The sequence below is a fragment of the Bathycoccus prasinos genome (genome assembly GCF_002220235.1).
Source record: "Bathycoccus prasinos genomic : chromosome_5".
NCBI classification, from domain to species: domain Eukaryota; kingdom Viridiplantae; phylum Chlorophyta; class Mamiellophyceae; order Mamiellales; family Bathycoccaceae; genus Bathycoccus; species Bathycoccus prasinos.
In genome coordinates, this window is record NC_024004.1 from 321,137 (window position 1) to 335,507 (window position 14,371).

The following is a 14,371-nucleotide window of genomic DNA, read 5'->3' on the forward strand; positions in this document are numbered from 1 at the left end:
TTTGATGATGGTGCGTCTTTTATTTATGAAGTTGAAAAGGGACAGACACCTACGAGACGACGAGAAAATTTACCTATTCGTCGCGGTAAACGCTACGCGCTCAAAACTAACTTTACACGTCTGTTCTATAGTACTACTCTTCTAACTGGGTTGATATCTCTAGTCTCATCTCAAACGACGTTGACATTCCGGGTTAAAAAATCCGGATCCCGTCGAAACTTTGTCGTAAACTTTTGATACCAACTATCGAAAACGTTCCTCGGAACGACTAAATGTTCCGTCTCGTTTCCGCTGGTGAAACTCTTCAAAAAGTTCCACAAATCTAACGCGACTCGCTGCGCGAACAACTCTTTACTGCCACTAATTTTGGCGTCTTTTTGTAAACACTCCTCGAGTGGTTCTAAAGAAACGCCTATCGAAGCGTCCTCGTAAAATTGAGAAGTGCCCGGGTCGATCGGCCACGTCAAGTTGAACGTGTTCGACGGTTCCGATAACGTCACGCAACCTCGGTATTCCCATAAGTTATTATTATTCAGTTCGTTTTCTGCTGTTCGCCCGCGGCTTCCTTTCACGTACAAAGCGAGCGCAGTCGAGTGATCCAGCACTGTGTAATGCGTGTTTTGTGCGCATATGTGTGTGAGAGAGAGAGAGAAAATGTCAGCGCTCGCGTATTTTTGAGTAAAATCCAAGACAGAAATCGAAGCCATTCGAAACCACTTTCGATGGATGATTTCCCCTAACGCGCGCAATACTAATACTAATACTAATACTAATACTAATACTTCTTTCACTCCGGGATGACGATACTATTATAAAAGAATGAATTCGTACCGTTCGCTCCGTTGACGCACAATGCGCACTCTTTAATCTCCGCGTACCCTCGTCCAACAAAGCTCGATAAGTTTAACGTCCAATTGGTAACTCCGACGCGTTCGAACTGAGAGGAAAGGATTGGGAACGAGCGCTTTATGAACACGACGCAAAACGGTTCCGGTGGGACGTAGCGTTCTATTTGACCACCACCAGAAAATGCTTCTCCCCCTGGTTCTTGGATGATTGGTTGGTTCATTCTTTTGATGAAAGCCCCGGGGAACGCGCGCGTACAATTTGTGTTGACGTAAAAAGCTGCTTTTCCCTTTGAGAGAAAGATATTCAACTCGTCGTATTCAACGCGTTTTATTACACTACATACACGCTAGAGAGCAGATGCGACACACAAAATCAAAACGACGGACTCTCCGCGTCGCACCCCCCCCCCTTCTACTATTGAATCCTATCGAAAAACAACGCGCTCAAATCCAACTCGCCGCAATCTTTCGCCTCGCAGACGTCCCTCCGCTCGTTTACCTCGTCCGCGAGAGGCGTCACCGCGCTCTTCTCGAACGTCATCCTATCCGTCATCAGTCGCATCTGGCCTCTGATCATTTCTATTTTCCCGCTTTTTAAAACGTACGCTTCGTTTTGTTTTAAAGCTTCGGCTGAGGATGATTTGTGATGTGATGTGGTATTGAAAGAGAAAGAGAGAGAGAGAGAGAACAGGTGTCAGTTGAGAAGAAAAATATCTTTCGGAGGATTCAAAATCGCGGATCAACTCTCTCTTTCGGTTGGTGTCTGTCTGCCCGTCTGCCCGTCTCAAAATCCAAAACAAGAGGACGACGACGACGACGAGAGATGATGACGAGATGACTGAATAAAGACGAGATGATGACTCACCTTCTCTCTTCTCGCTACATCTAAACTTAATCTTCCCGGAGACGTCCCCGACGAGAAATTCTCTAAAACGACGAGAATTCTGATGTTGCTTGGAGGAGGACGAGGCGTTCGGGTGTTGTTGCGTTTGTTTGCGTCGCTTTTCGTCCTCATCCTCCTCTTCTCCCTCTTCTTCTTTCGATTCTTCAATCACTCTAAAACAGCAGTCTCCGATCCACCCGGGCCGCAAGTCCGCTATTTTCGTCAAAGGAGAAGGGACGATGATGTCGTCCCCGTTGGACGTCAAAGCAGCCTCTTTCAAAGCCTCCTTCTTCGTCTGGTTGTTGTTGGTGTTTTTGTTGTTCTTTTTTGCTGCCATCCCCTCGAAATGTGAGGACGCGAAAGAAATCAAACGTTTTTGTGTAGCAGGTGTTTCCTTAAAAAAATCGCTCTCTTCTCCATTATATCTGAACACGTTATTCTTAAGAAGAGATGAGCATGATGAGACACGCACTTCTCGGCCGAATGGCAGCAGCAACGATGAAGAGCAGCGCGAGGAGTACTTTTTCTTCCTCCTCTTCTTCTTCGAGAAGACCGGTGTTTTTCTCGTCCTCCTCGTTCAAGAACACGAACGCGTGCAGAAGAAGATTACCAAAAACGTCGTCGTCGTTCTCTTTCGCGACCACGTCGACATCATTTTCATCGTCGTCGTCGTCGCAACGGGAGGAGGAGTTTAAGAAACGGAAGCAAATAAAATACGACCTGAAACTCTTATTCGACGGCGAGTGCCCTTTGTGCGTGAAAGAGGTGAACTTTTTAAAGTCTCGGAACGAGAAAGGCTTGATCGCGTTTGTCGATTTAGCGGACCCTTTGTATTCATCAGAGGAGAACTCTGGAATAAGTTACGAAACCGGCATGGCGACGATACACGGCGTGTATAAAGGAAACGTCATGACGGGCGTGGAGGTGTTCGAGAAAGCGTATTCATGCGTTGGGTTAGGGTGGGTGTATTCGTTTACGAAAGTTCCGGCGTTATTGACCGCGGCGAATAAAGTGTACGACGTTTGGGCGAAGTATCGATTGGAAATCACCGGACGGCCGAGTTTAGGCGACGTGTTGAAGGCGAGGCGGATGCGAACGGAAGAGAAGACGTGCGCGGAGGCGACAGAGGGCGAGTGTAACATTTGAGCAGCGAAGTAGTCGTTTTTCTTCTTGTGTATATGTATCTAAGAAGGAGCTGTATATTATTAGTAATGAGCATAAAATCACATCTATCTATCTATCTATCCGTGTTATCATTTCTTATTTCACGTCGCCGCTTCTCCTCTGGCGGCGGCTTTCGCCGCCTTTTCGGCTGCTTTCTTCTCCGCCGCCGCTTTGATTTTCGCCGCTTTCTTCAGCGCCGATTTCGAACCTTCCGTCGGGGCGTCTCGTTGCATTCTCTCTTTGCGTATTCGCAACCAATCTTCGCTCTTCGGCGCGCCAATTGCGCATCCTTCCTCGTTTTCAGTCGCGCCTTCCAGTTTCATTTTTTCTTCCAACGCCGCGCACAAGTCGTCGTTTTCGGAATCCCCACCTCCTTTTTTCTTTTCCCACTTACCGAACTCCTTCTCCTCGTACTCTCGAAACAAATCTAAAAACACTTTCGGTGTTTTTGTAGGGTTGAAATAGACATCTAATACCTCGTCGGTCACTAACGCTCTCCTTTTCTGATGCTCTTCCACCATCGGCGTTAACACGTCGACTAAAATCTGTTTAATCTCTCCGGTTAACATTTCTCCGCTTCCGTACTTCTCTCCAATCTCTTTTAATTTCTCGTCGTCTTCTAAAAAGAAGTTCAACCACTTCCACGGCACGTCTACCTCTAAATTCGCTCCGTTTTCTCTCTGCTCCTCGATCGTCGCGCCTCCACCACTAAACGCGTGCTTGTTAATCTTATTCTTAATCTCTTTGGCGGTATCGGTGACGTAAATGGCGCTCGTCGGATCGCTCGCGGACATCTTCCCGCTCTCACCTTTTAACGCCGGGAAAAATCGACTCTCCACGAGCGCTGGCTTATACCCGCCAATCCTATGCGACACGTCTCGAGTCATTCTAAAATACGGATCCTGGTCAATCGCGCACGGAATCAAACACTTCAACGATTTCTTGTTCATCCCGAACATGTGCGGAAAGCAATCCGGAAAACTCGGCGCCGCTTGCACCGGAGGAAACCCAATCTGCCCGATATTCGAATCTCCGGTGAACCCAAATATCCCTTTCGCTTGATTAAACGTCACGCACTTGGCAATCTTCACCATATTCACGTAAAAACTCGAACACATGTAACTCGCGTCCGCGAATATAAACGTCGTCTCCGGATTGAACCCGCACGCCGCGATATCCTTCGCGTTCTCCCTCGCCAGCCTTCTGCAATCTTCCAGCTGTAAATCCTTCCACAAAAACTTCTCGTCGTCCGTTAACTGAATCACTAAGGGGACTTTAAACGCGTCTTGCAGCCACTTGGTGAATTGAAACGGCACCAGATGCCCCAGGTGTAAACTTTCGCTCGACGGTCCTCGTCCGGTGTAGAGATAAAACTTCTCTCCTTTCTCGTACGCGGAGACGATTTCATCGAGCTCTCTGTGGGCGAAGAATAAGCCTCTGCGTAAAAACGGGTGCGCTTTTGTTTTCGTGCACCTTTCGATGCGTTCGATTAAGTTCTCGTCGATTTCCGAGCACCCAAACTCTCGCACCAGTTTCGTGTAATCGATTTTCCCATCGGCGCCGGCGGACACGTCCCACGGGGTTACCACTTGCTCTGATTCTTCTTCCTCTTCTCCTTTTGTAGTCGTCGTCATCGGTATGAATTACGAATAAATCGACGATCAAAAGAAGACGCTCTCTCTCTTCTTAACTCTTAGCTCCGAAAAGCCTTCTTTTAAAGCGTGTAAAGAGAGACCGTATAATAGGAGTGCGTTTGTCTTCTCTGAGAGAAAAGACGAAACACGGGTGTAAAAACTGACGAATTTTCCATTAAAAACTTCATCATAACAGTACCTTTCACGGGAGGAGGAGGACGTAAACGACGACGAGTCTACGAGTCTATTCGTCTACTACCAGTACTACTTTTACTACTGCGACTTCTTTATACCTGAAGAAGCGGAGCAAAGTTTAGTAGTATTGATACTACGAATATGACGTCGTTACAGTTCAAACGCCTCATGGGTTCCATCGTGACGAAAGTCTCCGGAACGACCCCACCGCCTCTCGTTAAACCGCCGTCGAAATCACAAACCAGAATCGGAATAGTCCACTCGACGAAGATGGAACGAACGGTCTCCGTGATCGTGGAGAGATTGGTGAAACACCCGAAATGGAAGAAATACGTCAGAAAAAGGAAGAAGTATAAGATGCACCACGAGGCGAACTATTCCGGGAACGAGAGGAATTGGTTGAAACCCGGGGACGTGGTGAAAATGGTCAGCACGAAACCGAAAGCGAAGACGGTGTTTTGGGAGTTATACGCCAGCGCCGGTGGGTTGTTGAGAGCAGGGAGAGAGAGGAAGTTAGAGGACATCGAGAGGAAGATAGCAGAGAAGGTGAAGTCAGGGGAGATTATTACGGAGGACGAGAAGAGTTTCGCGCTCTCGCGATCGAAGATGAAGTCGGGGAGAGGGTTCGCCGCCGGCGGCGGAGAGGTGGAGGAGTGAGAATGTGTATTATTGCTTGTTTGTTCTTCAAGCAAATACCGCCGCGTCTCGTCTTTATGTAGTCGAGGAGTAGAGAGAGAGTTTAGTTCTTTCACGTTAACAATAGCACAGTTAGTAGTTTCAATCGTACGTAAATGCTGCACATGTCAATAATGCGACAAATACTTTTCGTTGTTGTTGTTGTTATTACATCTTTTCTTTATATGTGTGAGTATTTACACTCTCTACAATTGTAATCATCACGCGGAAAACGAGGACACCCAAGAAGAGTAGTACCCCACCACGTCGGCTCTTTCGCTCATGGAAATCGGTACTAACGCGACAATTAAAGCGTTCTCTTCGTCCCACTCTTCGCGTTCGACGACGCCAACTTTACGGAATTCTCCAATGAGTTTACCGCTCTCGCTGAAAGGAACGCGCAGTTCGACTCTTCGTAACGTTTTCTCTGCCAAGACGGATTCTAAGCCTTTGCGCAATTCGTCCAAGCCTTCGCCGGTTCGAGCGGAGACGATGAAGACTTTGTTACTTTTATTCTTCGAGTTGATTCTCTTCGCGGCTTCTTCGACGTCTTGACGTTGATATTCGGATAAGTTGTCGAGTTTGTTCCAAACGGAAATCTGGGTTGGCATTTCAAACACAGAAGATCCATCTTTCTCGTTTCGTTCGCGAAGCAAAACCTCCAAGGTTTCATCCACCGCCGCCATTTGCGCCGTGGCTAACTCTGAGGAAATATCGATGACGTGCAAGACTAAATTCGCCTCTGCGACTTCCTCTAACGTTGCTCGAAACGCAGCCACGAGTTGTGTCGGTAGCTTTTGAATAAATCCAACCGTATCGACGACTCGACAGTTCCCTCCAGACGGCAAGTTCAATCGACGCGTGAGCGGGTCGAGCGTGTGAAAGAGTTCATCTTGAACCCGCGCGTGGTCGTCACCGCATAACGCATTCATCAAGCTTGACTTTCCAGCGTTGGTATAACCAGCTAAAGCAATGGTTGGTGCGATCGGCGCTCCGTTCTTATCTCTGTTTTGGTCTCTCCTCTGGTCGCGAGAGGTTTTCACCGAGCGCAATTTTTTTCTCAACTGCGAGATTTTGTCCTTTAACAAACGCTTATCGATTTCAATTTGCTTCTCGCCCATACCTTTTACGTTACCACTCCCGGATTGACGCTCCAAATGCGTCCATAACTTGGTAATTCTCGGTAACTGGTACTCCAATTGGCCGATTTCTACTTGCATGGCGCCTTCCGCCGTTCTCGCGCGTTGAGAGAAGATATCCAAAATCAAAGCCGTTCGATCGCACACGCGAAGCTTATCGCCCAAGGCTTTCTCTATGTTTACGCCTTGCTTCGGGGTTAACTCGTCGTCAAAAACGACTAAATCTGCAAACTGTTTGCGTTTAAACGCAAAGATTTCGTCGTCGTCGTCGTCGTCGCCGCCGCCATAATCATCATCGTCGCCGTAGTCCTTGTAATACATTTCAAACGAACTCCCGGAGCTGTCGTCTTCCTCCTCCTCCTCCTCCTCCCATTCCTCGTCTTCGTCCTCGCTTTCGTCCCAATCAAAACTCCCACCTTCGTCCTCGTTATTATCACCGTATTCTTCTTTCTCATTCAACTTCATCTTCTTCCCTTCAGCGACGACATTCGGACTCTCCACGCCGCAAACCTCTCGTAACTCGCTAATTTTCCCTCTTCCTAAAAACGTTCTCGCGTTTGGCGTTCGTAAATTCTGCGTCACCCTCCCCACCACAACCAACCCAGCCGCATCGCACAACCTCTCCAACTCGCTCAAAGAATCGTCCACGGAGAATGTCGCGTCTGCGTTCTTCTTCTCGTTCTTCTTAAACTCGGGGCGCCCTTTCTTCCCGACGCCAACGACCACGCAGCGCAGCGGTTGCATCCGCGTCTCCCAGTAATCCTTCGAGTCGTCGTCGTCGTCGTTGCGCGAACCATCGCGACCACCTAAATCGTATCTGCGAGAGGTAGAGCGAGACGCTAACGGAGACACCATCGACGATTTTTGCGTCCCTCCTCCGTATTCTCTCTCGATGATTTCCTCCCACGTTAAATTTTCGTACTCGTCTTTCGCCTCTTCTTTCACCTCCTCAACCGCTTCCGTTGATGTTGTTGTTGTTGTTGTTGTTCTTCCTCGAGTAGTACTCCTCTTCGTTTTCGTCGCATCGTCACCACCGATACTACCGCTCTCTTCTCCTCGATCTTCTTTTGTATCGTTCACATCTTCTTTCGTCCACTCGTCCTCGTCCTCTAAAAACGCGTCTACGTCGTTTACGTCATCATCCGTCGACACATCGTGCGTCTCGCAGTTCTTCTTCGTTGCCGACGACACCACTTTTGCGCCGAGCACACGCCCCACTTTGGCACGTTTTGGTGGTCCTTTTTGCCCTTTTCGTCGTCGTCTGAAATCATCGTTCAACGAATAACGATGATACCTCTTCGTCGTCGTCGTCGTGACCGTCGTCGTCGATGCCATCTCGCCGCAGGAGAGCAGCCGCGCGAGACGACGCGAACGAAGAAGAAGATGTTGATGACGACGAATTAAGTGTGGAGTTGGAAACGAAATTCGCCGCCACGTGTCTTTTCTCCATTTTAAGAGCTTGCGCTCTCAAGACGCGGTGGTGCATTACGACGACGAAAACGACCCGAGATGACGACGACGACGACGACGACGACGAAAACGACGACGACGAGAGCGCTCTCTTTTTCTCTCCTCTTCTTCTTTTTTTTGGGAAGTTTGCGCTTTGAGGAGGCGAACGCGTACTCGCATTCAACGACATCATCGGATGCGTCTTCAACGGACCCGGAGTATTACTGCGTCGGCGTCTGCGAAACCTCCGTGGCGGATGCAGCCTGCGGCGGAGACGCGGCGAATCAACGCACCACGGAGTGCAACGCGTACGACAGCACGAGCGCGGACAAGATAACGTTGAGCCAAGTCGGCGCGAGCGCATTGACTGATGTGAAAGGGTTCGTTGGGTGCAAGGAAACGTCCTGCGCGAGTTATTGCGCGATGTCCGGGGTCACTTCGGAAATTCCGTTCAAGTTAATGAATCTCGATGGAAGGAACGTCATCTGCGTGGTCAGTGGGAAAACGATGTTCATGACCGAATCTCAAGCGGTGATGCACGCGTACTCGAAAGGGTGCACGGGAGCGCACGCGATGGGCGATCCCGCGATGTACATGGCAGGGGCGACGCACACGGCGTGCGATCACAGCGATGCTACGACGACGACGAGTGGTGCTGCGTATTCTTCGACGATGATGTCGCAAAATGCGTTGGCGGTTTCTTCGGCGTGCGTCGCCTCGCTCGTCGCGCTGCTCCTGCTGGCGTGTTGAGACCGCGAGAGCGAAAAGGCGAGCGAGCGAAAAGGCGAGCGAGCGAAAACAGCGCCAATGTTGCAATCAACTCTCTATATCACAGTCGTTTCTTTCAGAAAGTTCCATCTCCCACCCTTTACCACCCGTATACGCGCTTCTTCCGTTGTTTCTCAAAGAGTCTTTTGAGAGGATTTTTGCTTCTTTTCCTTTGCTTCTTTTCCCCCCATCGCGTCACACCGTTTCCACGCGGCCTACGGCCCTTAAAACGACGCGTTTGTGTATACACACACATCACACATTTTCACCGATGATGATGAGGAATCTTTTCCTTTTCTTTTCGGCGATGATGATGATGACTTTAATGGTCGTCGTCGAAGCCTCTTGGTTCCGCAAAAGCAACACCTTTAACGGCGGGGGAAAATCCAATTCCGAAACGCCTTCTTCGTCCTCGTCGTCGGTATCATCCTCGTCACCAAAATCTCACCCACTGAAAGACGAAACAGAGCTTCAGTTCTCTCACGTAAACGCGACGAAGTTACTCTTGGAAGAGTTATCGTGCGATGCCTGCGTCGCCGCGAACGTGCAGATCTTTCAGCAGATACGGAACCGAGCGGAATTGTACGAGAGAGCTATTTCCGGTGCGGATTCGATCGACGCGACGACGTTGACGTGGACGACGCAAAAGAAGCTCGAGACGTCGAAGAAATGGTTACAACCGGACGTGGCGTGCGGGACGAGATTTCGGAACCGGAATTTGTACAGTTTGAAACCGGTTTTCGAAGGAAGAGATAACTTGTACATGGCTGGACCTGGGTTTGATCACATGAGGAAAAATCCGAGAAATACCATGTTTCGGCGAGAAGTGGAATCCGTTTTGTACCAGACGTGCGCGAAGAGTTTACGAGAACACGACGCGATTGAAGTGTATAAGAAAGCGATCGACGAAGTCTCCTCGCAATCACCAGGAGGAAGATCCGGAGTGACGTACAACGGCGTTTTGATATCGTTCGTGACGCGAATGTGTTTGTTCCCCGGGCCGAACAATTTAGACGACGTCGTGAACGCCTCGAGGGAGGAGAAAAAGCAAGCGAAGGAGTTGCTGAAGAGACAGACGCAGTATTGTAAAGGCGAGAGAAGAGAGGAGCGGGCGCAAAATTATCACGACGAAAGTCAGCGCGTGTCGAAACTTTTAGACGAGATCAAAACGAAAGCGTTGACAGACGCGTCACAGAATGCCATCGACGAAACGACTGGGAAATCGAATTTGCAAGTCGCCAAGAGAATGTGCTTGTCCGGAAAGTTGGAAGAGACGACGTGTTTGTTCATTCGTTTGGAATTCGCAAACGCGGTGCCGAAATTGGTCGCGCAGTTACAAAATATCACCGAAAATCAAAAGAAGTTAGAGCACGAGATATCACAAACGGACGAGGACGAAAATTTCGATTACGATGACGAGGATTACGACGGCGACGGCGACTTCGAGGAACGGTTTTTAGAGGCGAAGAAAACGAGATTGGACGCGAATTTCAATTACACGTTGAAAATGGCAACGACGGCGTGCGCGTCGCTGTTAGAGATGAAGCCAAACTCAGCGTCCGGGACGCACAACAGCGCCGCCGTTCGCCGGTACGCGAAGGATGAAAACGCTATGGAAGATGCCATCGCGTTTGCGAAGAAGGCAATCGATTTGCACGTGAAAAACGAGGACAAGATGGAAGGGTACAAGTTCATAAGCGAGGCGAATTACGCGTTGGAAAAATACGACGAGGCGATGAAGTACGCGCAAATGGCGAAAGATTCGATCGATGCCCTGTCACCAGGAAGAGTACACGCGTACCGCTTATTAGCGAGCTTACACGTAGCCAGAACCTTTCGCGAGATGGCCAGTGGCGAAATCTTGACCAACGCCGCACGCATCGAGAAAGACGAACTCGATCACCAAGAGAAAGAAAGCGGTTCGTCCAAAGCTTTGTCGAACGAGGAAATGGACTTGAAAAGACGAGCTGTGAAACTGCACGACGAATTGAAGGAAAACTTGGAAGCTGCTGCCAAAATGCTCGACGACGTCATCTGGGAAGACCCGCGACGCGAACATCTCATCAATATGGGCATCGTCTTGTACCTCATCGAAGCCGCCAACGACAACGCGTTGGGTCGGTTTACCAAAATACAACACGACGCGTTAACCGAAGCGAAACAGCTCTGCCTCTTAAAACCCGAGCACATGGAAGACCACGAGAAAGCGTTGTGTCGAGACGTCCTCTCGCTCACCGGTCGAAAACTTGTAAAAGAACATTTCTTCGCCTTGGCCGGCGACGCTTTGCACATGTCATTGATGTACGGCGAAGAAAGTTCCATCTTGTGGGCCGACGTCGGGTTCACCCAGTATTCCATCGGTAAACTCGAAATTGCCAAGATGTGTTTCGACAACGCGAAAAAGTACGACCCGGAAAACTTCGTCTTGCCGGAAGACATTCGCGCGGCGTTGGAAGACGTCGGCGAGAACGTGTTGTTGCAACAGCACGACGAAATAGAACAGGCGAAAAAGAAGCGAGAGGAGGATGAGGAGGAGGATGAGGAGAAGGAGGAAGGCGAAAACGCCGGCGATATCGGCGAAAGTATACGCATAAGTAGTAGTAGTAGTAGTAGTCATAGTAGTTCCGAGCACCGCCCGGAGTTGTAGTCGTACCACCATCGAACAAAATCGAACCCCCGACGATAATATCATCATCATCATCATCTTTATCAGTATCATTATCGTCGTCGTCGGACAACACCTTTTGCGTTCGTGGTTGTCTCGTTTGTTTTGTTGTGTGCTCACATTTTCCCAATTTTCCGTTGTGTCTCCATTCAAATCCCTCACAACAAAAAGGTATATAAAGAATTCTCTCTCTCTCTCTTTCCGAACGACGACGATCGTAATCTCTCGTCCACTTTTCGGTCGCCCAGCAAGATAGAAGAGCTTTCTTCCGTTCCTTCATTTTGTGTATAGAGTATCATTCGTGTTCGTATTCTCAGAGAAAGAAGAAGAAGCTTGGGGAGATTTGATCCACAACGGCGTAAAATGGTGAAAGCAACGGCTTCGGTCTCTTCGCCGAAACCGAACAAGAATAACAAGAACGCGCAAAAACAAAAGGCGTCTAAGAAGACCACCACTAAAGACGACGCCACGAACACTGCGTCTATAAAAAGCGAGGAGAGTGGTTTTCCTTTAAACGGTGGTCCGATAACCGTGGCCGTGTTGTTATTGCTCAACGGGGATCTGGAATCGCCAACTTTGCCGAGAGAGATGCGCTTGCAAGATTTACTCATCGAGGGAAAGAAAGGAAAAAATTTAGGCACCCGTGCGCAAAGTCAGAATAGAAAAGAAGACAACAGACAACGAAAAGAAGACGACGATGAGGAGGATTCGAAGCTCGAGGAAGAGTTAGACAACGTCCCGGAGGAACAAACGATCGTCATTGGACGAAACAATACGAACACGTACGTTTTAGACGTGCCGGATTTGCCGTATCTTTTGTCGCGAACGCACGCCAAGTGCGTGAGCGCGGGAGACGAACATTTCATTTACGATTTTAAGACGACCAATGGGACGTACGTGAACGGGAAGATGATCGAGAAGCAAAAGTACGTGAAGTTGATGCACGGGGATATCGTTTCGTTTGGCGGGCCGGCGAATGTTTTGAGGAACGAGAAATCGATGAAGAATCCGTTTCGATTTCGGTATTTGAGGACGAAAGTGGCGAGAGAGAGCGGCGCCGTTTTGAGAGCGTCGCAGCAACAGAAAGAGCACGAATTATCACGACAGAATGCGGCAAACAACGATGCAAGTGGAACGTCAGGAGCAGTTTCTGGAAAGAGAGATCACGGAGTGGTCGGAAACGCCACCGTCGCCGGCGCGAGAGGAGGGAACGTTGGGAAAAAGTTGAAAATGAGTACGTTTCCTCTCGTCGGCAAAGGCGTCGACGCGCAGCCGTTGACTTTAGGTGGCGGGTACGACGACGAGTTTGTCCCAATTTTCTCGCAAGGTCCGAGTCAAGAGATTGATGATTACGTAACGAACGTGCACAGTCAAAACCACGATGGCACTGGCGAACACGAGAAGATACGAGAGATGTTCGAGGAAGGTTTGCTGCAACTATTTCAAGCGCGAGGCGGAGAGTTTACGCGGAAGTTTAACAGCGCTTTCATGAACTTTCCGATTAAAGAAGATGAGAAAGGAGTAGTAGGAAAAGACGTGGTAGAGGGTAATGGCAACGGTGGTGGCGATGCGGGCGTTGTAGGAGAGAAAAGAGAAGGTGAAGACGCGAAGATGGAATCGGCGGACGAGTCACCAGAGGACGAATCGCAAAGGAAGAAGAACAAGAAGGGCGCAAAAATGGCCGCAGCTGCGGCGAACGACGACGATTTCACGCAACCAGTTGGCAGAGGAGGTGATAACATCAGCGATGGGAGCAACGGAGACCACGATATGGAAACGGGAGACCACGAGAAGAAGAGTAATCTTGACGTACAGTTGATCGCGAAACTTTCGCAGGCGTGCGCGAACCGCATTGTACCAACCGAGGATGCGCAGCATGAAATGCCGCCATGGATTGAGCACGAGTTGCGCTGTCCAGTCTGTCGCGAATTTCTCGTGCGTCCACATTGCGTGCAAGGCTGCGGTCACGTTTTTTGCTTCGGATGCATTCATCCGTGGTTGGCGAAGAGTAAACCGTGCCCGCTTTGTCGCCATAAACCGGCGGTGTGCTTACCTCCAAAAATAGACCACATCGAAGCGGCGCGTTCGTTCGAAATGATTGGTCCTAGAGCGTACGCGGTAAAACAACAACTCACGCCGTGTCACGTGCACGAAAAATTGCTCAAAATGTACGTCTTGAAGTGGCTCACGCCGGCGCAAAAGTTGAAACGCTTGAACTTTGAAGAGGAAGGTAAACGCGTCGAAAAATTGATGGAAGAGCGCGAGTTAAAACGCATGAAGCAAGAACAAGAATATGAAGCCAGTGAAGTCCCGGACGGGGCAGTGGGAAGAAGCACCGATGTGATGACTGAATTAGGTTTACGCGCGGCTTTTCTGCGCGCGTACCACATGGAACGTGCGGCGCAACATCTTGATTTCGAGCGAAGAAACAGCATCGCCGCATCTCTAGAAAACGCCGCCGCCGCCAATATCAACGACGCCTCGCAAGAGCGCAGCGCCGTTCGCATGCAATTTGAAGCCGCGCACTTACCTTCGGAAGAACACGTTCGTGACGGCGACTTGAACAACTCGCAGCAGCAACATCATCAGCAAGAAGAAGAAGAAGAAGTTAAAGAAGAAGAAGGAGAGGAAGAAGACGCGCGAATGCTCCAGAGCGCGCAAGAAACGGCGGCTCAGGCCAGAGAGGCGGCTCGCAAGACCCAAGAAGCAGGAGATAATAAATAGATTTTAGGGAACAAGATAATAGCAGAAAAGCATATAAAGAGTAGTAATAACGCGGAGATGGTGGAGAGAAGAAGTGTAATAATAAAAAGTCTATCTCTCTTTCTTCGTCCTTGTCTGTTGTTGTTGTGTTGTATTTTCCCTCTTGATCTTTTTTGTTTTTTTGGGACTTTTGCCTTTTCCTTCTTTTCTCTTCTCTCTTAGACCCGAACTCGTCAAATCGTCACTAA

General features: G+C 49.3%; 9 protein-coding genes across 9 annotated transcripts; 5 read left to right on the top strand and 4 right to left on the bottom strand.

The window, feature by feature from the left end:
• Positions 1–170: 170 nt before the first annotated feature.
• Positions 171–707, bottom strand: Bathy05g01780 (predicted protein; the record flags this gene model as incomplete). Its single annotated transcript, XM_007513109.1, has 1 exon — positions 171–707. One exon carries the CDS (start codon positions 705–707, stop codon positions 171–173), a length of 537 nt encoding a protein of 178 aa, XP_007513171.1.
• Positions 708–1,390: 683 nt separating this feature from the next.
• Bathy05g01790 (unknown protein) lies at positions 1,391–2,068 on the bottom strand (the record flags this gene model as incomplete). Its single annotated transcript, XM_007512905.1, has 1 exon — positions 1,391–2,068. The coding sequence occupies one exon, from the start codon at positions 2,066–2,068 to the stop codon at positions 1,391–1,393; it is 678 nt and encodes a 225-aa protein (XP_007512967.1).
• A 113-nt stretch (positions 2,069–2,181) lies between these two features.
• Bathy05g01800 (predicted protein) lies at positions 2,182–2,877 on the top strand (the record flags this gene model as incomplete). The annotated part of the gene is made up of 1 exon (XM_007513042.1): positions 2,182–2,877. The coding sequence occupies one exon, from the start codon at positions 2,182–2,184 to the stop codon at positions 2,875–2,877; it is 696 nt and encodes a 231-aa protein (XP_007513104.1).
• A 119-nt stretch (positions 2,878–2,996) lies between these two features.
• Bathy05g01810 (predicted protein) lies at positions 2,997–4,529 on the bottom strand (the record flags this gene model as incomplete). The annotated part of the gene is made up of 1 exon (XM_007513101.1): positions 2,997–4,529. One exon carries the CDS (start codon positions 4,527–4,529, stop codon positions 2,997–2,999), a length of 1,533 nt encoding a protein of 510 aa, XP_007513163.1.
• Positions 4,530–4,865: 336 nt separating this feature from the next.
• Bathy05g01820 (unknown protein) lies at positions 4,866–5,381 on the top strand (the record flags this gene model as incomplete). The annotated part of the gene is made up of 1 exon (XM_007512817.1): positions 4,866–5,381. One exon carries the CDS (start codon positions 4,866–4,868, stop codon positions 5,379–5,381), a length of 516 nt encoding a protein of 171 aa, XP_007512879.1.
• A 239-nt stretch (positions 5,382–5,620) lies between these two features.
• Positions 5,621–7,873, bottom strand: Bathy05g01830 (GTP-binding protein HflX; the record flags this gene model as incomplete). The annotated part of the gene is made up of 1 exon (XM_007513207.1): positions 5,621–7,873. The coding sequence occupies one exon, from the start codon at positions 7,871–7,873 to the stop codon at positions 5,621–5,623; it is 2,253 nt and encodes a 750-aa protein (XP_007513269.1).
• A 174-nt stretch (positions 7,874–8,047) lies between these two features.
• Positions 8,048–8,737, top strand: Bathy05g01840 (unknown protein; the record flags this gene model as incomplete). Its single annotated transcript, XM_007512901.1, has 1 exon — positions 8,048–8,737. One exon carries the CDS (start codon positions 8,048–8,050, stop codon positions 8,735–8,737), a length of 690 nt encoding a protein of 229 aa, XP_007512963.1.
• Positions 8,738–9,032: 295 nt separating this feature from the next.
• On the top strand, positions 9,033–11,402 carry Bathy05g01850 (unknown protein; the record flags this gene model as incomplete). Its single annotated transcript, XM_007513126.1, has 1 exon — positions 9,033–11,402. The coding sequence occupies one exon, from the start codon at positions 9,033–9,035 to the stop codon at positions 11,400–11,402; it is 2,370 nt and encodes a 789-aa protein (XP_007513188.1).
• A 381-nt stretch (positions 11,403–11,783) lies between these two features.
• On the top strand, positions 11,784–14,144 carry Bathy05g01860 (predicted protein; the record flags this gene model as incomplete). The annotated part of the gene is made up of 1 exon (XM_007513122.1): positions 11,784–14,144. One exon carries the CDS (start codon positions 11,784–11,786, stop codon positions 14,142–14,144), a length of 2,361 nt encoding a protein of 786 aa, XP_007513184.1.
• Between the last annotated feature and the right edge of the window lie 227 nt (positions 14,145–14,371).